At 39.9% G+C, this 27,379-nt stretch overlaps 1 protein-coding gene across 1 annotated transcript; it reads right to left on the minus strand.

Annotated features, from left to right (window-relative positions):
- Nucleotides 1-7: 7 nt before the first annotated feature.
- LOC127435166 (regulator of nonsense transcripts 2-like) lies at nt 8-26,888 on the minus strand. The gene is made up of 22 exons (XM_051688399.1): nt 26,804-26,888; nt 23,040-23,420; nt 20,055-20,834; nt 19,663-19,823; nt 19,352-19,528; nt 19,107-19,244; nt 15,934-16,037; nt 15,707-15,792; nt 15,352-15,460; nt 15,159-15,272; nt 14,924-15,040; nt 13,320-13,505; nt 9,965-10,168; nt 9,469-9,744; nt 8,988-9,171; nt 6,531-6,676; nt 6,147-6,248; nt 5,969-6,067; nt 4,209-4,385; nt 2,269-2,410; nt 1,095-1,215; nt 8-1,014 (listed from the first exon to the last, which is right to left on the minus strand). Exons 2-22 carry the CDS (start codon nt 23,411-23,413, stop codon nt 1,005-1,007), a joined length of 3,807 nt encoding a protein of 1,268 aa, XP_051544359.1. The 5' UTR covers nt 23,414-23,420; nt 26,804-26,888; the 3' UTR covers nt 8-1,004.
- Nucleotides 26,889-27,379: the final 491 nt, after the last annotated feature.

Here is a 27,379-nt window from a genome sequence, read left to right on the forward strand (position 1 = left end):
ATCTCACTATTTGAACAAAGCCGTTTATTTGCACACTGCACATTTGATTTTGAGTTAAAACAGGCAAACTTTGGGTGTTCTTCCAGGTTATGGATGCATCATTTCTTTTAGGAACAGGTTAATAGATTAATCATAATGAGGCTCAAAACACACTGAAACACCTTTGACAGAGATGTTTAATCAGGTAACCTAGTGAATGGAAAGATGAAGAAAATAATCACTTCACAAAACATTTTAAACCACAAACTACTACAACTGACTGTGGATACACACGCACAAAATGAAGAGCAAAAACTGCAGATTTACTTTGTATTTTGTAAAGAGCATCTAAAACTTCAAAGCTGTTGTGAGCACTCTTCAGTTCATAAATCCAGACTGTGTCTCTGTAAGTACATGAAACCCCTCAGACAGACCTTACCTGTTTTGCCCACAGACACATTTGTGTCCAGTTCTACTGCATTCTAATCAGCTATCTTTGAATAACATCACCTGCACACAGAGCTGACTCACGGTTGATGTGATGGGCAGAAAATACGAGAGTTTGAGTGTAGAAACACTGCATGGAGATTAAATGAGACGCTTTCACAGTCACAGAGTCACTTTACTGCAACAGCAAACATGTTAGCGGCTCCCGTTAGCCCATGCACATCGTGAAAGAGTTCCAAATGCTCAGAAATGGTCATTGTAGGCCGGGCGAGGGAGAGAACGACACCAGGAGAAAGACTTGAATAGATCAGATGAACCAGCTCAAAGATGAGCTGAAGGTTTATCTGAAATAACATGTTTTCCTTCATGTCACTAATGGACCATCAAACTCAAACAAAACATTCTGTGCGTGTCCATACAGATGCCTCAGTTCAGCGTTATTTGTGTGTACACCAGCTGGTGGGTGGTCCTCTCTGGTGTCCATAATGGGAGGCTCTCCGTCCCGGAGCAGGCCAGTCCAAAGCACTGCTGTCTCTCTCTTGCTCTCTTTGACTCATCATTTGCTCATACTGACATCTTTAGCGTCTCCTAAAAAAGGAAAGGGTCAGGGGTCAGTGAGAGAGCAGGATATGCTTGGAACAGAGCCAGCGTGTGTGCGCGAGTCTGACCTGCCACCAGTTTTGAATATGAGGTCAGCGTTGGGCGCTCCTTTTGGGTGCTGGTATCGCGGGCGGCGTTCTCTGTTTGTGTTGGCGGGGGCGGGTCTCTGAGCGAGAGACTGCATCATCTCTAAAATCACAACGACAACAAACACCAGCAATCAACACCAGTAGCTACACCACAAACACTGAGAAACATTAAGTAAGGAAATTGAATTGCACCTGGTAAAAGAGTTGTTTATTTGCACTTGCTGGTTTAGTGCACGTTTCGCTAAAGAATTCTGGACATCAGGAAACAAAATCGCAGCTGAATGCAATTTGCACGTTGCAATTCCGATCTTGCGGGCCGATTCGGAGCGCTATATAGCGCATGATCTGTCACAATCACTGACTACTGTGATCCATATCTGAATCATCTTTTTAACATGTTGAAAGTGTGTTTGATTACAATGTGCATCTTGATATAAGCAGGTTATAATGCTCTTCTCCATCATTTGATCATTATTTGAGGAATTACTTCTCATATGATCAATAGTAAAAGTTCACAAGTGTTTTGTGAATAATGCACCTCATTAACCTCCTGAGACCCGAGCGTAACTGCTGTGTGCATTTTCCATTTCCTTTTTTGATTTGTAACTAGCAGCACCTAATAAACATGCAAAAAATAATTGATGTCCACATATGTGGACAGCGGGACTAAGTTGTGAAATTTTAAATAACACCAAACTATAGAAAGTCAATAGTTTATTATGTTTCCAGGAGTGTTGTTTATTCATGTTTTTGAGATGTTAATCAGAAATTAGCATAATTAATTCAGATTCAAATTAATGTCCAGCATCATCCAATCACTGTCAATCATGTTAAAATAAAATGATACGTTATAAATTCTGAATCTATGTACTGATTATCATTGTCTCATGTCTGTCAAACATGTTGAGTGATCCAAACATCATCTGCAGCCTGAAACTGAACTTTTCATCAGATTTTAGGAGTGAACAAGGTTAACATAGATAGGCGCCGTGATTGTGCGGAATGTTAAAGACTTAGGCATTTAAATTAAGACGCAGTGCTATCTCAGTGCTGATTGCGCTTGCCTAAATTAGATGAATAGTGAATAAGACAGGTTTTTGCGCTGTAATAACATGCAAAAGTGGCGCAACTGTTTTGTGAATTCGCCGCTCACCCTGATAATCCTCCTGTTCCTGTCGTTCGTTGATGTCCAGCGTAAGTTTCTTCATGCGCATGCGCTCCTCCTGCTCTGCCTGCTGCTGATTGAAGTGATTCGCCGCGAGATGAGACGACAGCGGCACGTTCAAGATCTTAAACTGCACACACAGAGACATTACAACTCATTCATTTTTATTCTTTACATTCACTTCTTAAAGTTTAAATGTGTCATTTCTGCGGCTCTAGTGTTAAATAATGAACGTTTTCAAACAGGTTTCCCAAACATCTACCATTTGTTGGAAAAACAGATAGTCCTGCCCCAAAACTCACACCACTGATTGAGAAAAAGTTGCTGTGTCGGGCTGGTCAGGATGATCAAACAAACAGAGCAATGGTTTGAGAGCATCACAGAGACAATTTCAGAGATCTGAAGCTCAATCGACAGCATTTGTGGCATAATGTTGATTACCACAAAAAATAATTTAGACTCGTCCGTACTTTTCGTCAATGGGGCCAGTTGTTGGTGTTTTTAAATACAGGAATATGAAGCTTATAATTTTATAAAAGCACTTCTGTTAAAACTCGTGTATTATTTGAGCTGTAAAGTTGTTTAAATCATCATTTTAAGGTTTGTTGATTTCATCGTCATGGCAACAAAGTTGTAAATTGTCTATATCTTTACACAGATGTGTTTAGTAAGTGATTTAATCACAGTAAAATCATGTTAACACACATGTTGTTTATGTCTTGTGTCTATACTTGTGAAACAGTGAGTATTTTAATGTTTACAGATTGACCCCCATTGACTTCCATTGTAAGTGTCTCACTGGAACACACATTTGTGCTTTTATTAAAGAAAAAGTCTAAATTAATTTTTGTTGTAATCAACATTATGCCACAAATGCGATTGAGCTTAACTTACATTGAACCTGGAACATTCCTTTAAGCTTATATTACCATCCAAAAAAAAATAAAAAACTTCACCTTTAATTCCTTGTTTAAATAATTTATTCTTGTAAAATTTGCTGTTACTATCTTAGTTACTTTGTTTTATTTGTTTCCTGTATTTTACCACTTAAGATTTTTATTTGGTTATTTTGGTGGTTATTTTATCATTTATATTTTATTATAAATGTATATAAATAAATAATACAAAAATAAATAAATATAATATAAAAAATATAAAAATTGTATTTACATATACACAGTATAAATAATATAAATTAATTAAATCTATATTTATATTGGTGGTTATTTGTATTTTTCATAGTTTTTAACTGCACACAGCAAAGATGCAAACACTTTAGCAATACAAATGTACACTTTTTTCCCCTCCCCTTTTTCTCCCAATTTGGAATGCCCAATTCCCAATGCGCTCTAAGTCCTCGTGGTGGCGTAGTGACTCGCCTCAATCCGGGTGGCGGAGGACGAATCTCAGTTGCCTTCACGTCTGAGACCGTCAATCTGCGCATCTTATCACGTGGCTTGTTGAGCGCGTTACCGTGGAAACCTAGTGTGTGTGGAGGCTTCACGCTATTCTCCGCGGCATCCATGCACAACTCACCGCGCGCCCCACCGAGAGCAAGAACCACATTATAGTGACCACGAGGAGGTTACCCCATGTGGCTGGAGTCACTCAGCACACCCTGGATAGCTCAGCGTCTTTACTCGCTGAGCTACCCAGGCCCCCAAATGTACACTTTTTGTCATGCCAATAAAGCACACTACATTAAAATTGTAAATTGAGAGAGAACACAAACACAGAATGTCAGATTGATGTCAAATTTCCGAAAGACTCAGTGGACTCTTAAACTGGGTCATTGAGCCACAGCAGCAGAATGAAAACAAAGACTGTGTGTGTGTTGGAATGGTTTGGGTCTGTAGGGTGCATTCAGTATGTGGCTTTGGGAGTGTAAACTACAGCACACACACACACACACACACACACACTTGTACCTGCTGCTTGTTGCCTTTCCGGGTGAGCATGACGAACTGCATGGTGTCTGTAATGTCTGCGTCTGCATCTGCATCTGCAGTGCAGGAGGGGGTGGAGCTTTTCTTCAACTGGCTCTTTAACTGCAGTGGAATCGCCACGTCAAGTTGATGGACCTTCACTGCCTCTCCAGTGCGCTGCTGCACATACACGCACACACACATACAGAGAGAATAAGTGCAGCAGAACTCTCTCTAAATCAGGGGTCGGGAACCTTTTTTCACTAAGGAGACAATTTTTTAATTTTTGGTTGATGCATTTTTTCGAAAGAGCCATAGCACAAACTTATAATTTACTATTTTCTAAAAACAAAGTTTTTTAATAAAATAAAATGTTTATATTGCACATAGACTACTCAAAAACACAAAAACAAACAATTATGCATCAATTAATAGGTAATAGGTGCACACAAGTACACGTGTTTGTGCGGGTCTCCATACAATGACTTCATTTTACAAATCATTCATGATGAAGTTCACTTCACTTTTGGGCGGGGTGATATGTAAAAAACATTTAAATGATAATCACCTTAAACAAATATCGCAATATCCGATTATATCATCAACCCCCCTGCCGAGGGTCAGTGAATATTTTTGCTTTGATTTCGCTTTCAAAATTAACTTAATTTATTGAAACATGAAAAACTGCACTTTAAATTAAAAAAGCAATTAAAATAACGAAGTGATCAAAAATTCTTAATTAACCACCTCCCCAAAACATTTACCGTCTCCAACGCCTCCATTTGCATCACGCAAGTATCACTCAATGACAACAGGTGAAAAATTACTAACAGACTACAGATTAAGAACTAAAGACAATTATAAATGTAAAGATAATAATAATCAAAATAAATAAGCCTAACAAATGACCTTGTGTTCCCAAAATAATGCTGCCAAATGTGTGTTCTTATTGAATGTGTTTGTATTAGAAAATAAAATAAAACTCAATTTTAGGTTCAAGGTGTCTTGTATTTATGATTTAATCACTTTCGTCTTTGTTTAATACAAATATATATGTGTGTGTGTGTGTGTGTGTGTGTGTGCGCTACTAAGTTGCGTTCACAATGTGTAAGAGCGAATTGTTCCATGGAAATAAAGCGAAACTCACAGCACCTCCTGAGATGATCGGAGATCATTTGCAGCATTCTCACAGAGGACATTATACTTGCAAACAGTTTTCAGACGAATGAAACAGAGAAAAAGGAGTGAAAACTCTTCACATGCGCATTCCACGAGACAGACCCGCTGCACGCCTCTAAACAAACAGCGAATCCGACACAAGCAATGATAGCTTTTCTTTTGTCTGTTCTTCAAGTGTGTGTCTTTGTGACTAACAGCATTTCTTTTCACGTGTTACTCCGAGACGTCTTACAGGTCGCCCGCCTGTTGTGGGCAGATGAGCAAAATTACTCGCGCATGAAAAACCTGCTCACAAACTGGATTGAGCCTTGTCGCATTTGGAGGGTGGCGGGTGCTATTTCACACCCTGGGCGCACATAAAAAATATCGAATGTACGTAAAATCGCTCGCAGAAAATGCTCTTAACCGCCAAGATCACTGCGAGAAGTCTTACAGGTCACCTTCCACTGTGGCTGGTACATCAGCAAAACACTCAGCATGAGAAATACGTTCTTTATGATCTTGAGTGTAACACTAGAATTTTGGCTGTGTACTCGCAGAACAACGCAGATGAAATCACGTTTGTTTAGAGAGCATTTGTGCACCTGCAGGTTTTCCAGCATCATTTTGTCCAGTGCCTGGATGAAGTCCTCATCTTCAGCGCACGCCACGTGTTTGAGTCCTCCACCGCGGATCGTCACCTCCTGAACAATCAAAACAGAGATGTTAGCTCCAATCACAGCTCAAACACTAGCGTGACCTTTGACCCCACATCACACTCACATTGTTTTCCTCATCGGTCTCGTTCTCTTTGTTGGAGTCGGTCAGATAGTCGGTGTTCTCCTCTTCCTCCTCATGTTCCTCTTCCTCATTTTCTGAGCCCTCCTGAACACACAGTTATCAGAATGTTTCATCCATATTTCAGGGTTTCTACACTTCTTGATCAATAAATGTCCATGACCTTTTCAGCTACATCTAATTATGTTTTGCAATACAGATATCAATGCTTAAACTAGTTATAAGACCTTCATCTAAACAGACCCCTTGACTGACATACTGAAATTCCAGGTGAAAAGTCAATTCTGTACCACATCTACATAGCAGGATAGCCGTGTGAGAGGAGGCGGGGTTTACAGCTGTCAATCACACATGTTTGAGAACACTCACCTCCTCCTCAGGTTCATTCATCTCGCTCTCGTTTCCAGACTGTTCCTCAGTCTCGGCACCTCCATCATCTTCATCATCGTCATCTTCCTCATCCAGAGCATCATTCTCTCCCATCGAACTGGAGCTGCGGCCGTCCTTCTCAAGGCCTGGTCACACACACACACACACACACACACCCACACAAAGGAATGTTGCTACTGATCAAACGAGACCAAAACAGCAGCATACAGATTGTCCAAGAGATAAAAATAGACCAACATTCCAGAATTCACCTGGCATGACTGTTTAAAACCAGACTGACAACAGCATTCCAGAAGAACAATTCTGGCTCTTTGTGTCTTGCATTTCCTCATTCACGCTGATACTATTACACCTGCTGCAGGAATGCATGTCTTTCTCATGGCACACGTCAGGCATGAAGGTGTGAAGAGCTCATGAATGAACACATGCAACAAACTAATGTGTCACACACTGGAATGCTGCTCAACAGGGAAAGAAGAAACACTGGAGTGGTAAAACCAGCAGAACAACTGCACACACACTCTTAATGAGGACGAACTATAGATTATTATTTAAAGATAACTATAAATGACTACTGACTAACCCTACTCCTAAAAAACACTTATTCAAAAAAATTACCAGAATGATTCTGGAATGATACCATGACTTTCGATTCTGTTAACGATTTTCTAAAGTGATTCTTCTGCCACTGCGGATGCAACACCATGCTGAAATACTCTGACAGTGTTTCTTGTGGTAACATTCAGCAGCAATGGAACACTCAATCTACGGAGCGACCAGTGTAGTCCGATTCCTGAATTAATGACTCTTATGAACCAAGTCTTTGAACCGATTTCTAAACAAATGAGTCGGTTCTTTAGAATATACAGTGTGAAATATACAGCGCAACCAGTGTAGTCTGATTTCCAAAAAAATTAATCTTATGAACCGAGTCTTTTGAATGTAAAACACAACCAGTAAAGTCCACTTCCTGAACAAATGACTCTTATGAACAGTCTTTTAAATCTACAGCGTGTCCAGTGAAATCCGATTCCCTTACAAATGATTCTTATGAGTCAGTTCTTTTGAATCTACAGCACACAACATACAGCGAAACCAATGTAGTCCGATTCCCGAATGAATGACTCTTATGAGCAGGTTCTTTTGAATCTACAGTGCGACAAGTGTAGTCCGATTCCCTTACAAGTGACTCTTATGAACAGTTACTTTTTAATCTAAAGCATGACCAGTGAAGTCCATTTCCTGAACAAATGAGTCTTATGAGTCGGTTCTTTTGAATCTACAGTGTGACCAGTGCAGTCCAATTCACGAACAAATGACTCTTATGAACCAAAACTTTTGAATCTAAAGCACGACCAGTGTAGTCCGGTTCACTTACAAATGACTCCTATGAACAGAGTCTTTTGAATCTACAGCACGACCAATGTAGTCCGATTACAAAACAAATGACTTTCATAAACAGACTTTTTATTTTTTATATCCCATTTTCTCCCAATTTCGACTACTTAGTAGGTCCTCATGGTGGCGTGGTTACTCACCTCAATCCAGATGGCAGAGGACATGTCTCAGTTGCCTCCGCTTCTGAGACCGTCAATCTGCGCATCTTATCCCGTGACTCACTGTGCACGACAACCCGGAGACTCACAGCATGTGGAGGCTCATGCTACTCTCCGTGATCCACGCACAACTTACCACACGCCCCATTGAGAGCGAGAACCACTAATCACGACCACGAGGAGGTTACCCCAGGTGACTCTACCCTCCCTAGCAACCGGGCCAATTTGGTTGCTTAGGAGACCTAGCTGGAGTCACTAAGCACACCCTGGATTCAAACTCGCGACTACAGGGGTGACCGTCAGCGTCAATACTCACTGAGATACCCAGGCCCCCTTATGAACAGACTTTTGAATCTACAGCGCGAAACATACAGTGCGACTTCCTGTATGAATGGCTCTTACCAGTCAGTTCTTTTTAGTGAATCAAATACATATTGAAGTCAATCATTTTGTCATGTTTGACTTGTAAATGTGATTCTAAAGCTTGTAAGACTTCAATCAGGGTAATTACTGCATGATTGCTAATGTGACAAATCAAATGGTCTGTGTAAACACACCATTTACAAGAATCTGTTCTCTTCAAACTTGAAATGATCTCATAACTTCCTGCTGAAGGGAGTAAATCCAATAAGAATTGAATTTGCACTTCTAAAATACTAAAGGAATCATTAATGAAACCAATAAGGAACCGGAATCTTTATATTCCTTACGATTCCCAACCCTAGCAGATTTAAAGCAAAACATGATTTGGCTATATTATAAACCTCTGAAACTGTGAAGTTTGGCTCATTTTCACTATATCAGATAGTGAGAAAATTATTGACTAGTGATGACATCATAGCAAAACAAGTACACACAGAGTGTTAAACGAGTGTTTTACCCAGTTTGACGAGGAATTCTCTCTCCAGCTGTGTGACGTGAGCGCAGGCCTCCTCCAGAGACGAACACAGCTTCATTTTCGGCCGCAGCAGCTCCAGTGTGTCTGTGATCATGTATTCAATATCGATGGGAAACGGCTGGTCTTTAGTCCACACGTCTAAACTCTTCTTCAACCAGATGTACCTCTAAAAACACACACACACACACAAATAGATTGAGAGTCACTGAGTAAATGAAGCATATTTGTTTCCCCAATTCATGTAACTATAAATGTAAAAACAATTCTCATTACAGTAATAGAGTAATAAAAATCATCCACACTGGAGACAATTATTTAAAAAAATAAATAACTCAGCATAAGTTAAATTCCGTATATCAAATACTACCATGCTGTATAAATACTTTTTTCACATTACATTAATGAGAAAGAGTTTTTATCATCCGTCTAGGATTGGCTGGTTCACAGAAAGGGTGGAGCTAACCTGGAAGTAAATGAGGAAGCAGTCGAGTTTCTTCTTGCTGGATCCGCGGTCAAAGTACTGTCCGCATGTGTCCAGCAGAGTGCAGACCAGACGGATGCGGAACAGGTGCTCGGGCGGGTCGAGGGGGCTCGGCGAGCCGTCTGTGTTCACACCAAAAGAGATGAACGAGAACAGCGTTCTGAAGATGACGGCAGACTCCACCATACGATAGTTATACAGCTCGCCCAGAAACTTCACACTGCTGATCCGACGCTGGTTAAACTTCGGTTGGTTCACCTGAAAAACAAACATCATTCATTAAAGGAGTCATTTCCAGGCTCACATTCAATTGACAATTGAAATGAAAAAAGATTCAATACAAGTTTTGCTATAAAACATATCAATCTGAACTAATTCTGCCTATTTATTTCTAGCTATATAATGACAAAACAAGGTTTATATTTTGCTATACAGCACCACACAATGTCCGCCATATTGTTTTTAGACACGCACACACCTCCATGCCCAGGCGGATGTCTTCCAGCACGCCGTCCACCACGTGAATTCCCACGTCCTCCTGATACGCCACGAGTCCAGCGAGCAGGTTTGCCACACAGTGGATGCTGTTGTATTTAACGTTCCAGATATTTACCATACAACTGTTGAGATAACTCTTATTGTCAGCGTCCTGCCATGGTAACTTTCTCATCTGCCTTAACACCTGCACACACACACACACACACACACACACACACACAGTAAGTGACAGAAGTGTAGCGAGCACTGAGAGATGATCTTAATATGTGTGACCATATTCTGTAAAAGCATTTTATTGCACCCATTATTTAAACCTAAGCATTTTACACTGAGCATTATGGGATCTTTTTCATACTCCCAGTACAGTTTGCATACCTGGACAAAAGCTAAAATCTGATTTTGCTTGTTTTTTTTTTATGTTACTACTACTACAACAACAATGTCAACAGCTTGGCGTCTATCTGGAGTGCCGGATCCAGAGTTGTCTTCTTGGTCAGTAATGGTCATTTTTCTTCATAACATATTACAAAATAAACAATGTAACAAAATGAACTGAACAAATGTTTAAAACTATTTTAAATTAAATACAAGTTTTAATTAGACCTACACGGTCAGTTGTGTTAAGTTTGTACAACGAAGGAAATAAATTACTGGCAAATAAATAATAAAACATTTTAAATTAATAATTAAAAAAAGACCAATGTGATCAGTTGTGTTATGATTGTACAGTGAATGAAATAAATTACAGGTACATAATATATATATACAGGTGCATCTCAATAAATTAGAATGTCGTGGAAAAGTTCATTTATTTCAGTAATTCAACTCAAATTGTGAAACTCGTGTATTAAATAAATTCAATGCACACAGACTGAAGTAGTTTAAGTCTTTGGTTCTTTTAATTGTGATGATTTTGGCTCACATTTAACAAAAACCCACCAATTCACTATCTCAAAAAATTAGAATATGGTGACATGCCAATCAGCTAATCAACTCAAAACACCTGCAAAGGTTTCCTGAGCCTTCAAAATGGTCTCTCAGTTTGGTTCACTAGGCTACACAATCATGGGGAAGACTGCTGATCTGACAGTTGTCCAGAAGACAATCATTGACACCCTTCACAAGGAGGGTAAGCCACAAACATTCATTGACAAAGAAGCTGGCTGTTCACAGAGTGCTGTATCCAAGCATGTTAACAGAAAGTTGAGTGGAAGGAAAAAGTGTGGAAGAAAAAGATGCACAACCAACTGAGAGAACCGCAGCCTTATGATTGTCAAGCAAAATCGATTCAAGAATTTGGGTGAACATCACAAGGAATGGACTGAGGCTGGGGTCAAGGCATCAAGAGCCACCACACACAGACCTGTCAAGGAATTTGGCTACAGTTGTCGTATTCCTCTTGTTAAGCCACTCCTGAACCACAGACAACGTCGGAGGCGTCTTACCTGGGCTAAGGAGAAGAAGAACTGGACTGTTGCCCAGTGGTCCAAAGTTCTTTTCAGATGAGAGCAAGTTTTGTATTTCATTTGGAAACCAAGGTCCTAGAGTCTGGAGGAAGGGTGGAGAAGCTCATAGCTCAAGTTGCTTGAAGTCCAGTGTTAAGTTTCCACAGTCTGTGATGATTTGGGGTGCAATGTCATCTGCTGGTGTTGGTCCATTGTGTTTTTTGAAAACCAAAGTTACTGCACCCGTTTACCAAGAAATTTTGGAGCACTTCATGCTTCCTTCTGCTGACCAGCTTTTTAAAGATGCTGATTTCATTTTCCAGCAGGATTTGGCACCTGCCCACACTGCCAAAAGTACCAAAAGTTGGTTAAATGACCATGGTGTTGGTGTGCTTGACTGGCCAGCAAACTCACCAGACCTGAACCCCATAGAGAATCTATGGGGTATTGTCAAGAGGAAAATGAGAAACAAGAGACCAAAAAATGCAGATGAGCTGAAGGCCACCGTCAAAGAAACCTGGGCTTCCATACCACCTCAGCAGTGCCACAAACTGATCACCTCCATGCCACGCCGAATTGAGGCAGTAATTAAAGCAAAAGGAGCCCCTACCAAATATTGAGTACATATACAGTAAATGAACATACTTTCCAGAAGGCCAACAATTCACTAAAAATGTTTTTTTTTATTGGTCTTATGATGTATTCTAATTTTTTGAGATAGTGAATTGGTGGGTTTTTGTTAAATGTGAGCCAAAATCATCACAATTAAAAGAACCAAAGACTTAAACTACTTCAGTCTGTGTGCATTGAATTTATTTAATACACGAGTTTCACAATTTGAGTTGAATTACTGAAATAAATGAACTTTTCCACGACATTCTAATTTATTGAGATGCACCTGTATATATATATATATATATATATATATATATATATATATATATATATATATATATATAAATTAATAATAAAATAATAACACGGTCTGTTGTCAGAGCTAAGGAAATAAATTACAGGTACATACACACACACACACACACACACTATATATATATATATATATATTATTCTTTTAAATTAATAAAAAAAAGAGAAAACATGCCTACATAGTCTAATTTATTTATTTATTTTATTTTTTCATTTTTATCCCCTTTTCTCCTCAAATTTGGAATGCCCAATTCCGACTACTTAGCAGGTCCTCGTGGTGGCGCGGTTACTCACCTCAATCCGGGTGATGGAGGACAAGTCTCAGTTGCCTCCACTTCTGAGACCGTCAATCCGTGCATCTTATCACGTGACTCGTTGTGCATGACACCGTGGAGACTCACAGCATGTGGAGGCTCATGCTACTCTCCGTGATCCACATGCAACTTACCACACGCCCCATTGAGAGCAAGAACCACTAATCGCGACCACAAGGAGGTTACCCCATGTGACTCTACCCTCCCTAGCAACCGGGCCAATTTGGTTGCTTAGGAGACCTGGCTGGAGTCACTCAGCACACCCTGGATTCGAACTCGTGACTCCAGGGGTGATAGTCTGCGTCAATACTCGCTGAGATACCCAGGCCCCCACTAGTCTAATTTATTTCAAATTAAATAAAATTTGTAATTATACCTACACGGTCAGTTGTGTTATGTTTGTACAGTGAAGGAAATAAATCACCGGTACATACATACATACATAAAATAAAAAACAATTTATCAATTTATATTAAATAAAAAAAAAATAAAAAAAGACATTTTTGCAGTAAATTTTTTTTGTTGCTTTGTTGCACAGCAAATTTTTAAATGCATGGTTTCATTTTAAAATCTTGTTACTGTAAAATTGTGCATTCTGTTTGAGTAACAGATTAATGCGTTCTACGTGCATACTGTGCATTTGACGTACTTTCTCAGTAGTGACCTTTGACAGGTCTTTGTAGAGGAGTTTTCGGATGTACTCCTGCAACGGAGGTCTCTTCCTGCGAACGGTCTTCTCCATCGGTGGAGGGTTACAGTAGTAATAGGCGTTCTCCACCATCGTCACATAACGCACATCCAGATGTTGAGCCTGTTTCTTACGCATCATTTGCTCCTGAAAACACAAACACAACAGTGTCACTGTGAACGGGATGAAGTGTGTCCAAACTTTTGACGGGTAGTGTATGTTACTACATATATTTATGTAGTAAAAAGAGATATCTATCTATCTATATATGTATATGTGTGTGTATATACATACATATATATATACACACACACACACACACCGATCAGCCACAAAATTAAAGCCACCTAATATTGTGTAGGTCCCCCATGTGCCACCAAAACAGCGCCAACCTGCATCTCAGAATAGCATTCATAGATGATATTCTTCTCACCACAATTGTACAGAGTGGTTATCTGAGTTACTGTAGATTTTGTCAGTTCAAACCAGTCTGGTCATTCTCTGCTGACCTCTCTCATCAACAAGGCCTTTCCATCCACAGAACTGACACTCTATCTATCTATCCAGTTGAAGTCATTAAAAAAATTTTTAACTACTCCAATGATTTAATATTAGCAAACTATAGTTTTGACAAGTCGTTTAGGACATCTACTTTGTGCATGACACGAGTAATTTTTCCAACAATTGTTTACAGACAGATTGCTTCACTTTTAATTGACTATATCACAATTACAGCGTGACAGACGTTTACATACATTAAGTTACCATAATGACCATCATTATGTTTGGAGGAAAAAGGGTGAGGCTTGCAAGCCAAAGAACATCATCCCAACCGTGAAGCATGGGGGTGGCAGCATCATGTTGTGGGGGTGCTTTGCTGCAGGAGGGACTGGTGCACTTCACAAAATATATGACATCACGAGGAAGGAAAATTATGTGGATATATTGGAGCAACATCTCAAGACATCAGCCAGGAAGTTAAAGCTCTGTCGCAAATGGGTCTTCCAAATGGACAATGACCCCAAGCATACCTCCAAAGTTGTGGCAAAATGGCTTAAGGACAACAAAATCAAGATATTGGAGTGGCCATCACAAAGCCCTGACCTCAATCCGACAGAACATTTGTGGGCAGAACTGAAAAAGCATGTGCCTACAAACCTGACTCAGTTACACCAGTTCTGTCTGGAGGAATGGGACAAAATTCCAGCAACTTATTGTGAGAAGCTTGTGGAAGGATACCCAAAACATTTGACCCAAGTTAAACAATTTAAAGGCAATGCTACTAAATACTAACAAAGTGTATGTAAACTTCTGACCCTCTGGGAATGTGATGAAAGAAATAAAAGCTGAAATAAATCATTCTCTCTACTATTATTCTGACATTTCACATTCTTAAAATAAAGTAGTGATCCTAACTGACCAAACACAGGGAATGTTTTCTACGATTAAATGTCAGGAATTGTGAAAAACTGAGTTTAAATGTATTTGACTAATGTGTATGTAAACTTCTGACTTCAACTGTATATATATAATTAAACAAGCTATGTAAGTAACATTAGACAAACCAGTAAGACGCTGGTACGCAGGTGCGAGTCAGGTGAGCGGAACAGGAATCGTCCACATGTCTCCAGCAGCGTGCACGCCATCTCAATATGATGATGAGAGAAATCAGACAACAGCATCTGCGCACAAACACACACACGTGCACGCACACAAACACGCATACACACAGGGCATTAGGGATGCTTGAATATACAGGGCCGAACACACTGTCAGTGTCAGCAGAGCATTTCTCTTCACCTTGAGGCAGTGCAACGTGTCAGTTTTGGAGAACATCTTGAACTTGGCCAACTCCCCGATAAACCTCACCGTCTTATTCTTGGTCTCAATGTTGATTTGGTCTTTCTTTCTGATCTGTGACACACATAGGCTCACTTTATTTAGTTATTTTCTGTGTAACTCTTGTGTGTGTGCTTGCGTAAAAGACACTCACGTGAAATCTAAAATCTCCTTTGAGCATTGAGCAAAGATCTTCAGCCACGTCAGACATACACGGATGCAGAGTTGCCACCAGACGAGCGTAGAAAGGCAACAGATCCAACCTGACACAAACACACAGACACTCATTAACCCCACACTTCCACATCTAATCAGAATGAACACAAATTTAAGTGACATGCGTAAAGTACTACAGCACCATCTAGTGTCCAGAGAATAAAGTTGCTCCATTTATTCTGGGGGGTCAAACCCTTGACCTTGGCTCTTGCTAGTGCCATGATCTACCAGAAACACACAGCAGACGGCTGTACATGTGTGTGTGTGTGTGTGTGTGCAGCTAGAACACACACCTCTGTCTCGGCACCGTGAAGAGAGCTCGAACCAACTTCCTGCGGTTAGACTTTGTGTTCATATTCATACAGAAGTCCATTGCAGCCTGAAAACATACAGAAACACAGTTCCATACAAAAAAAGGTTACAAAAACAAACCCAACTTAGATTCTAAGTGTGTGTATATCTTCCATTGGTTATATTTGTGTAAGTATTTTTAGTATGAAAACAGTGTGCATGTGTTCACCTTGTCAATCAGGTCTCTGTTGATGCAGTTTGGCAGCTGTTGGATAAAAGCGTCGACGATGAGTTTGAGATGAGAGCCGGTGCTCGCCTCCTCATCTTCTTGTTCTACAAACACACAAACATTAAATGAATGATATGAAAATTCAAACTTACAGTGGTGGATCCAGATAAACTCTAGAACTTTCCCTCAACTGTCACCCATTTAACCTTTATACTCTGACCTTTCTGTGACCCTAAGGTCAGTTCTGTAGGCATGGATCTTGCATTCATCAGTCAGTATGCTTACATCCACTATAAAAGTTCAATTTCAGTCGCACCAAATAAATAATTCGTCATGTAAACCTTTTAGTCCCACTGACATCGTACCAGATTTATGCGAAGTCAACTAACAGACCTAAATAAAATACACGTTAATGTGACCATAACTGGCCTCTGCATTGTGCACAGAGTGGCAAGAAAAAGTATGTGAACCCTTTGGAATTAGCTGGTTTTCTGCATTAATTGGTCATAAAATGTGATCACATCTTTCATCAAAGTTACAAGTATAGACAAACAAAATGTGCTGAAGCTAACAACACACAAACTCTTTATTGAACACATCCTATTAAAGGTGCATTCAGTAATTTGGGGCTAATTTAAAAGGTTTTACACATTAACGAATTATTTGTGTATTTGTGAAGAGTGATCTGAATGGTGTACACTCACATGAGATGAAGACTGAACTCAAAATAGTTTTCTATAAGAAGTATTTTTATTATACATGGTGCAGGTCACTCCCTTCAATGCGTTTCGCCATGTTGAATCGACATGATCCGCTGTTTCACTAAACGTTGAAGAAGCAAATCCTCACGCTAATTGGCTGCCGCCTGTATAGATACACGTGTCTACACTTAGCACAGTGTTGTTTGATGATGCGAAGAGTGAAAAGAACACAAAGGAACATACTTATTATCGTGCTTTAGAAGCCGGAGACAACAGGAGATTCAAGTAGAGATAGATTGATATATCGGTTTTACCAATTAATCAGTGGCAATAGTTGCTTTTTGGAACTATCGGTTATCTGCAAAAATCTATGCTGACAGTTTAATTTTATTCCTCCGTGTTCATTTGATAATTAAGTTTTTTAAATTTAAGCAGGGGGCATATAAAGAAAAGGGGAAACGTCCCTCGTAACCAAATATATCATTTCTCCAATATATTGTGAATAATAATAATAATAATATATAGGCTATAAAAAGCTTAATTTGGTAAATATTAAAAAAAGAGCATTGTAACAAAGTCTCCATTTCAAAATAAGAGTCCCCAGTGTGTATTTCAGGCTTGTTTAGTGTTAAAAGCCCCATGCTATGTACCCAATCTTCTTTTTTTCTGATTATTATTGGGTTGAAAAATAAACAACATCTGGGATTTGTTTCATTTTGTACTCTGGCCTCTATGTCTGTGCCGACTAAGAAAATGCTGTAACATTCTATGAATCAATTTTAAACATTATTAATCTTTATTGGCCTTTTCCTCCACCTTAGTTATCATATTGGCAAAATCCACTATTTATAGACAATTTGTCTAACCGTGGAAAGATAAATATCTAAGCTCTTCAATATAACTTTGTAACCCTTTCCAGCTTTATGCAAAGCAACAATTCTTTTTTTCCCCTTTTTCTCCCAATTTGGAATGCCCAATTCCCAATGTGCTTTTTTTAAGTCCTCGTGGTCGCGTAGTGATGCCTCCGCGTCTGAGACAGTCAACCCGCGCATCTTATCATGTGGCTTAGACATAGTGCGTGTGGAGGCTTCACGCCATCCACAGCAGAAACCACGCTCAACTCACCACGCACCCCACCGAGAACGAACCGCATTATAGCGATCACGAGGAGGTTACCCTATGTGACTCTACCCTCCCTAGCAACCGGGCCAATTTGGTTGCTTACGAGACCTGGCTGGAGTCACTCAGCACACCCTGGGATTCGAACTAGCGAACTCCAGGGGTGGTAGTCAGCGTCTTTACCACTGAGCTACCCAGGCCCCAAAGCAACAATTCTTGATCAAGGTCTTTTGAGATCTCTTTTTTGTGATAAATGGTCCACGTCAACAGATGCTTCTTGAGAATAGCAAACTCAAAATATTTGAGTGCTTTTTATAAGACAAAGTAGCTCTAACCCACACCTCCGATCTCATTTCATTACTTGTATGCCAGGTTTGCCAACTCCTGAATCTAATTAGCTTTTGTAGACGTGATTTCTTTTCTGAACATAACAAATACCAAACCATACCGAAACTGTGGCCCTAAAACCGTGATACAAACCGAACCTTGAGAAATTCAAACCGTGGGGGGCCTGGGTAGCTCAGTGGTAAAAGACGCTGGCTACCACCCCTGGAGTCGCGAGTGTGAATCCAGGGTGTGCTGAGTGACTCCAGCAAGGTCTCCTAAGCAACCAAATTGGCCCGGTTGCTAGGGAGGGTAGAGTCACATGGGGTAACCTCCTCGAGGTCGCTATAATGTGGTTCGTTCTCGGTGGGGTGCGTGGTGAGTTGAATGTGGATGGCGCGGTGGATGGCGCGAAGCCTCCACACGGGCTATGTCTCCGTCGCAACGTGATAAGATGCGCGGGCTGACGGTCTCAGACGCGGAGGCAGCTGGGATTCGTCCTCTGCCACCCGGATTGAGGCGAATCACTACGCGACCACAAGGACTTAAAAAAAAAAAAAAAGTGCATAGGGAATTGGGCATTCCAAATTGGGGAAAAAAATAAAAATAAAAAAAAAATAAAAAAAAAAAATTTGAAAAGTTACACCCCTACAAACACCACATACCGAAAGTCTGCATGTTTCAAAGCGTTTTGGACGGTTGTTCCTTTTTCCATGTCCATTTTTGATGTGCCTAGACTGAACATTTTCTGATGTCTGGACTCTGTCTGCAGAGGTTTGTAATTATACATAGAAATGGTTTGATATACTGGCAAAAAGTATGTTCTATGAACTGTTAGTTTTCATCATTAGACAGCAAATGTCAAATCTGTAATGCCAGAATTACTCAGATGTAACCTCAAATATTCGATTACAATTGTTTCACAGATGAAGACTATAGCTTGACTGCGCACAAACACGCTGTAGCTCGATTTATAATAGCGCGTATAAACATACCAGGTCTGTTTTAGACAGTCTGTGTTGTCTGTACCTTGCTCATCAAGTAATTTTTTGGCCAGGTCTTCACTCTCGACTTCATCAGTTGGGTCTAGATCGAGCGGGTCATCAGTGATGTCCAGAGATTCCAGCTCCATCTCCAACTCCTCTGTACTGTTCGCCTCACGGCCCTCTGCAAACACACCACACCAGAGTTGGGGAGGAACAACAAGTATTTTAATTTGAGTCACTCAACCATTTTACATTTTTTTCCCCAACACTGTCACAAAAAATCAGTACCTTTGTTGTTCTGGCTGCTCTTCTCATTGTCTTTGAAGAGGATCGCAGGAACAAACGCCTTCAGATCCACCAGATTCTCATAGAAGTTACGGGCGTCTTCATCCTCCCAAATCCCTCCGTCCAGATCGTACTCTCCTGGTTTCCCTGGAGTGAAGATGTCGATGCCTGGACCATGTTCTGACACACAAAATGTGCAACTTTCAAACACATCATTCAACATACATCTGTTTTATAAGAGAGACAAATATTTCTCCTTGAGATGACACTGTGCAACAAAGAGAGAGATAGGTAGAGAGTGTTGGCGGTCCCACCTTCCTGTACGGTTTTGTCCTGAGGAAGTTCAGGCATGTTCTCATCCAGAAGATCAGCCAGAGTTTGTGTGTTTGCCAGCAGCTTCTGATAGGTGGTGGCGAACTCTTCATACTGCTTATGTCTGTCTTCACTGAGCTCGCCTTTGGAGTGCAGAATACGCCTACAAACAGACAGACAGAGCAATTTTAGCAGTTTTGTGTATGTCATTTATTATCAGTATGTTGGCGGTAATCTTCTCGAGTTTAAGCTACGTCCAACAAATCTAACCTTGAAACCTCAAGACTTTTTAAGCTGTTTAAAACTTTCAGACAGGGTTTTGTCAAGCCAACATTCAAAGTTTGTCTTGACGACAAATCACAAAGATTCACCCCTTAGTGAAGGATATACTGACCTGTTCTGTCTTTCGATGTTCTGTAGCTCTCTGTGGTCTTTTTTGAGGTGTTTAGTGAGTGAGGTGAAGTATTCTCTCAGAATGTTCTGGAACGGCTGCTGTTTCTCCGAGTTAATGATCTGACTGGGAGGAAACGACAGTCCAAACTTCTCCACAGCATTCTTCACCTTCCTCGGCACCAGACCGGCAATGTCGTCTCCGCAGTGCTTGCAGAAGCTGATGATGACCGACACATGAGTGTGCGTCTCACGATCGGCACCGATGATGTTCTTCAACTGCTCGTAGATGAGCGAGAGCCCTTCTTTATCCGTGAAAAGCCCCACGATGGTGAGCTCGGCGATGAACCGCAGATCAGTCCGCAGTTTGCTCACATTGGGCGCCTTCTCCTCTTTCCGGGCCTCAAAGTGTCTCTTCCAGGCGGCAAGCAGCAATGGTGCAAATTCGGCATAGCGCTGGTGGAAGAGCGAGCAGAGATGCACGGCGCAGCCCACGTCAGACAGCTTCAGCTTGGCCTCCACCATGGAGCTCACGGCCTCGCCAATGTACTTGCTCAGGTTGAGCGAGTCGAAATCTTGCGACAGTGAGCAGCGCTGCTGTTCCGTGAGTGTGCGGAGCTTCTTGACGAACGCCGTGTTCTTCTTCAGACTGGAGTCCAGGCGACTGAAGAACGCCTCCTCTGGACGCATCTCCTGCGCGTGCTGGTTCTTTGTGCGCAGCTCCTTTCTACCATGATGTCGTTCCCATGCCTCCTGATGAAGCTGCTCCGCCTCCTCCTTTTCCCTGACCACACACAGAGGAACAACTGAAATTATAAAGCCCAAATCTACACAAACTTTTCTGGCAAATGTAAACCACTCTGATTTCAATGATTTGTTTTAATGCTCAAACTTATAAACTTTGGCTATGTTCACCATGCAGCTGAAATGACCCAAATCCATTTTTTTACCCCCCTCACATGACACAGATCTGTTCATTGGATGACAGTGTGAACAGATCCAAGCGTAGCCACATACCTTAAAGTCTTCTGAACATATGTTGACCTTTTGTGACAACTTGCCCCAATATATATGGTAAGCTGTCACTAAACCAGTGTTGTACGTTTCATGTGAAAGTTAACCAAGTTTCCATCCACTTTTTGTACTGTTCTGTTATCGACAAAGTGGAAATGTATAAAAAAATGTTTTTTTGCTCAATTTGCTGCATCTCGTTTCCATTCAAATGGCCTTTTAACGATAAAATGGTGGACGTCATTCAATTTTTTTTTTTTTTTTGGATTTTTCCCCTTTTTCTCCCAATTTGGAATGCCCAATTCCCAATGCGCTGTAAGTCTTCGTGGTCGCATAGTGATTCGCCTCAGTCCGGGTGGCGGAGGACGAATCCCAGTTGCCTCCGCGTCCGAGACAGTCAACCCACGCATCTTATCACGTGGCTTGTTGAGCACGTTGCCACGGAGACATAGCGCATGTGGAGGCTTCACGCCGTCCACCGCGGCAACCACGCTCAATTCACCATGCGCCCCACCGAGAACAAACCACATTATAGCGACCACAAGGTGGTTACCCCATGTGACTCTACCCTCCCTAGCAACCGGGCAAATTTGGCTGCTTATGAGACGTGGCTGGAGTCACTCAGCACACCCTGGGATTCGAACTAGCGAACTCTAGGGGTGGTAGCCAGCATATTTTACCACTGAGCTACCCAGGCCCTGTGGTGGACGTCATTCTTAAAAAAAAAAAACATTTTGTCTCAAGTTTTGGTTTAGCAACAAAGATAACAGCCAGTGTTATCTGCAGTTGTTCATTGAAAGAGATGTTGGAATTTACATTAAAACTCTGTCCACCTCTTAAAAAATAAAATCAAAACTTGGAATGTTTGAACAAATTTCAGTGACTTTATAACTTTTGGTATTATATGAACCCATAAACTCCAAGAAAAGGCCGTCCCTCAAAACTCAGCGCTCCAACAAAAAGGAGACTTGTGAAAGAAGCCACAGAGAGGCCAGCAATCACTTTGAAGGAGCTACAGAGTTCAGTGGCTGGGAGTTGAGTAATGGTGCACCAGTCAACCATATCAAGAGCACTGCATAACGCTGGCCTGTATGGGAGGGTGGCAAGAAATAAGCCGTTACTCAAAAAGTACCATCTGAAAGCACGTCTGGAGTTTGCCAGAAAGCATGCGAGTGACCCAGCTGCGATGTGGGAGAAGGTTTTGTGGTCAGATGAGACCAGGATAGAGCTTTTTGGCCAAAACTCATAGCACTATGTATGGCACAAACCTAACACTTCCTATGCCTCAAGACACACCATCCCTACAGTGAAGTATGGTGGTGGCAGCATCATGCTGTGGGACTGGGCATCTTGTTAGAATTGAAGGAAGAATGGATGGAGCAAAATATAGAGAAATACTGCAAGAGAACCTGCTTCAGTCCGCTCAAAATCTGAAGCTTGGGAGGAAATTCACCTTTCAGCAGGACAATGATCCCAATCACAAGGCCAAAGCAACATTGGAGTGGCTCGAGAACAAAAAGATAAATGTCCTACAGTGGCCCAGTCAAAGTCCTGACCTCAATCCTACTGAGAATCTGTAGCACTATTTGAAAATTGCAGTCCACAAGCATCCCCCAACCAACCTGGAGCAAATCTGCAGAGAAGAATGAGCCAAATCACTTTGTCACTGTGTGCAAAGCTGGTACATATGTACCCCAAAAGACTTAAAGCAGTTATTGCAGCAAAAGGTGGCTCAACCAAATATTAATGTGTTGGGGTTGAATACTTATGCAAGCAAGATATTTCAGTTTTTTAATTTTCATAAAAACATTTCCTAAATACCTCTGCTAGAGAAAACACATTTGCACAACTGGACTTTTGACTCCAAATCTTACTGTTACTGAGATATAGCTTTTGTGACAACCTGCCCCAGTCCCCCCCTATATATTTCAGTCGAGTCATATGTGAGAGTCAACTCAAGTGACTCCGGCGCTCTTACTTCAGCTGAGCGGCCTCTTCCTCTTTCTGTCGTTTGGCTTCTTCCTCCAGCAGCAGCTTCTCCTGCTCCTCCTGCTGTCTCTTCTCCTCCTCCTCCTCTCTTCTCTTCTGCTCCTCCTCAGCTCTCTGTTTCTCCTCCTCTTTCTTCCTTCTCTCCTCGTCCTTCCTTCTCTTGTCCTCCTCGGCTCGTCTCTTCTTCTCCTCCGCCGTCTTGCCTCCGTCTTTCTTCCCACTCATTTTGGTCTCGTCTTTGCTCTTCTCCCGTGAGGAGGTGGCCTGTCTGTCTGCATCTCGGTCTCGCTCTCGGTCCTTGTTGCTGAAGGAGCCCGTCTCTCTCTCCTCCGTGTTGACTGACTTCTTGCGTTCAGCAGGCATACTGCTACTACAAAACAAAATAATGACAATTTGGGTCAATGACGTAACGCTCATTTATTTTTTGTCAGGATCTATTACGTTTTTCAAAACTGTGTAAAAAAAATTATACTAAGCAATTACTTGAATACACCTCTACTATGATGATTTTTTTTTTTTTAATTTTTGAGTTCAAAGTAATTTTTCAGTGTTAAAAACCGGTACTGTCTCTTTAAGACGGTATTTCTGTAAACAGCGCATGTTTGTTCCCATATTTGTTCTGGGGCTTAAAGTAAAAAATGTGGTGTAACCATCCGTAAACAGTGACAAATAAATAAATAAAGGTCTCATTAAAATGTTAAATTTGTTTATTTTTTATTTTTTTAAATACCTTTTTATTGTTATTTCTTTAAAAAAATAAAATAAAATAAGCAGTGAAACAATTTGGTTTTAAAATATTATAAATTATTGAAAAACTTTTGTCCACCAAATCAAAGCACTTTTTGTTTGGGTCAAATGGAGTTACCATTAGATAACTTCTTGATATTCGTGACTCAAAAATTCATGATTTTTATTATTCTTCCCCTCCATTTTGGAATTCCCAATGTGCTCTAAGTCCTTGTGGTGGTGCAGTTACTCACCTCAATCCGGGTGGTGGAGGACAAGTCTCAGTTGCCTCCGCTTCTGAGACCGTCAATCCGTGCATCTTATTACGTGACTCGTTGTGCATGACACCGCGGAGACTCACAGCATGTGGAGGCTCATGCTACTCTCCACGATCCACACACAACTTACCACACGCCCCACTGGGAGCGAGAACCACTAATCACGACCACGAGGAGGTTACCCCATGTGACTCTACCCTCCCTAGCAACCGGGACAATTTGGTTGCTTAGGAGACCTGGCTGGATTCACTCAGCACACCCTGGATTCAAACTCACGACTCCAGGGGTGAGCGTCAGCGTCAATACTCGCTGAGCTGCACAGGCCCCCAAAACACTCTCTTCTTAATAGAGCTGTGTACTTACTGTTGCATAAATACATACAAAAATAATTATGCCTATATTCTTTCAAAACATTAAAAACAAATAATTAATAAAAAGTGATACTGCTGCAGGTGCAACCCCTGGGCATGAACACTGCAAACTGCACATGCTGTCAAACAAAGACTGTATATCAGGGTTCGACAACCTTTTTGACATGGAGTGTCATTTTCTATTTTCCTGGTCAATGGCTGTGCCAACCCCTGTATATTAAACAGCATTATCTGGGAGAGAATTTATTTCATATGTAAGCAAAAGGGATTATAACTGAAATATACCCATATGAATCGATATCGAATCGAAAACTTGTGAATCGGAATTGAATTGGGAAATCTGTATCAATAGCCAGCCCTATTAAGTAGTGTACATTCACATGTATTCAAGGAGCAAGGAAAGTATTTTAATACATTTTACTTGATGGTGTTATTATAGTTTTAGATCATTTACTCACCCTCATGCCATCCCTGATGTGTGACTGTCTTCTGTTGAACACAAATGAAGATTTCTAGAAGAATATCTCAGCTCTGTTGGTCCTCACAATGCAAGGGCCAAAACTTTGAAGCTCCAAAAAAGCACATAAAGGCAGCATAAAAGTTTTGCATTCGACTCGTGGTTTAATCCATGACTTTAGAAGTGATATGATAGGTGTGAGTGAAAAACAGATCAATATTTCAGTCCTTTTTTTACTGTAAATCTTGACATCAGCAGTCTCCTTGGCAATCATGATTTCAAGCTTGATTATATTTCCCAGCTCCGTCTAGCACGAACTGTACTACTAAGTGTAATTGAGCTTGAAATCATGACTGTTCCAGTAGACTGCAATTGCAAGATGCACAGTGAAAAAGGAGTTACATTTTGGTCTGTTCTCACCCAAAACAGTTTAGATCACTTCTGAAGACATGGACTAAACCACTGGAGTCTTATGGATTACTTTTATGCTGCCTTTATGTGCTTATTAGAGCTTCAAAGTTTCAGACCCCATTCACTTGCATTGTATGAACCTACTGAGCTGAAATATTCTTCTAAAAATCTTCATTTGTGTTCAGATGAAGAAAGAAAGTCATACACATCTGGGATGGCATGAAAGTGAGTAAATGATGAGAGAATTTTAGGGTCAACTATCCCTTTAACTTTGTGAGGTTTTAAATAGATGTTTTACTTTGGGATGTGTGTCAGAACTCATTTTATTATCACTGACATATATATATATATATATATATATATATATATATATATATATATATATATATATATTTTTTTTTTTTTCCCTTCTTTTCTTTCTAGAGAATAATTTTTCCTCTGTCCCACTTTACCAGTAGGTCTTGCCGCTTAAACACATCTAGGATTTGGTCACAAGAGGATCTCCAAAGGTTCTACTTCCCAGTAATGAATATTTCTTAATTTTTGCTTTTGACTAAGGAAGAAAACATCCTAAGCTTTCTTCAAAAGGTATAATATTAGGTTATGTGTGGTTTGGATCATAGTTCAAATCGTCAAGAAAAGAAACATTTCTGAAATTGTCCCACTTTGCCCATATTCACCATATTAAGTCGAAAACTAAAACTAAAACTAAAATTAATTCGAGATCATTTTTATTTTATTTTAGAGTTATTAAATTTTTATTTTTATTTTAGTTAATGAAAATTATTTTAATTAATTTTTGTTAACTATAATAACACTGGGTTACACATTAAATCATAAAAAATAAAAAAAAATCATATGTTTTTCAAAACTTTATGAAACCAAAACGGCAATGAAGATTACCTTTCTACCAACTTGACATGTGTTTTAAACTACATTTTGAAAAGATTTCTAATTTTAATCACATCAGACAACCTTATTTTTCATTAACTCATTTAAATGTCTATTTTTAAAAAATAAATAATAAACAAATACATTTGTAAATAAATATAAATTGTATGTTAAGCAGCATGAATGTGTATGAATATTGAAATGGTTTATTTGCTGTTCATACATATCTGAATGGTCAAAGTTTAGATGTTTAAAGTCTATCAAGACCAAAAATCTCATTAATAAGCAAATTAAAGCATAAAAACTTAAAAACAGCAGCTGCAATAATAAAATCCAATCAAATTCACCAGCTGATGAATGCATTTAACTGTCAACTCGACATAAGTACAGTTTGTACTATGTAGTTAATTTATAACAGTAATAAAGTTATTTTAAAGACGTATATTCATGTTTTAATTGAATGTTTATGAATTAGCATTAGCCGTTAGCTACTGTGCGGCCGCTCATTAGTCAAACATCGATACATTTAACCCGCAAACACACAGAATACACACGAACAGTGATGTTTTCTGTCACAGATGTAAACACGGTTGTGTGTTTAATGAAAGGGTTGTCTTACCTCACGTGTTTGTGTTTATATTCATAAGTTTAGTCTGAAAATGACGCGCTTGATAGTTTTCACAGTCAGGACCCCTGAAAGTGGCGCCCAAGAAGCGCCTGATTGAAAACTCACTCACTCACTCACTCAATCACTGCAAAAATATAAGCAAATATATATATATATATATATATATATATATATATATATATATATATATATATATATATATATATATATATATATATTTGGGTAAGTTACTCTAAAAAGTAATTAATTACTAACTACTAATTACATCTTCTACATTGTAATTAGATTATTGTACTAATGACTCATTCTGAAAAGTAATTGCATTACTTATTACTAATTACTTTTAAAACCCTGATCAACCTCGACCAGATGAAAAATACAAGGATGAGACATGAAACTGTTCTTTTAATTCTTTCAAATAAATCATATAAAATCAAAGTAATTATTCATGAACTGGCCATATAATTAAAAGGGGCAGCGTTAAATTAGAAAACACATTTAACATTAAACGTTAAATTTTGATTTTAAATTCACTATTGTTTTACATAGAATTGTTCTAGAGTCTAT

Source organism: Myxocyprinus asiaticus, chromosome 45 (genome assembly GCF_019703515.2).
Source record: "Myxocyprinus asiaticus isolate MX2 ecotype Aquarium Trade chromosome 45, UBuf_Myxa_2, whole genome shotgun sequence".
NCBI classification, from domain to species: Eukaryota; Metazoa; Chordata; class Actinopteri; order Cypriniformes; family Catostomidae; genus Myxocyprinus; species Myxocyprinus asiaticus.

Bases quoted from the DNA above. Each gene is read 5' to 3' on its own strand.
- LOC127435166 (XM_051688399.1), bottom strand. From the start codon at position 23,413: ATGCCTGCTGAACGCAAGAAGTCAGTCAACACGGAGGAGAGAGAGACG. The intron at 19,824-20,054 runs GTCAGTATATCC...GTCTGTTTGTAG, and splicing joins AACATCGAAAGACAGAACAG to GCGTATTCTGCACTCCAAAG. The intron at 15,793-15,933 runs GTGAACACATGC...GTATGTTTTCAG, and splicing joins ACAGAGACCTGATTGACAAG to GCTGCAATGGACTTCTGTAT.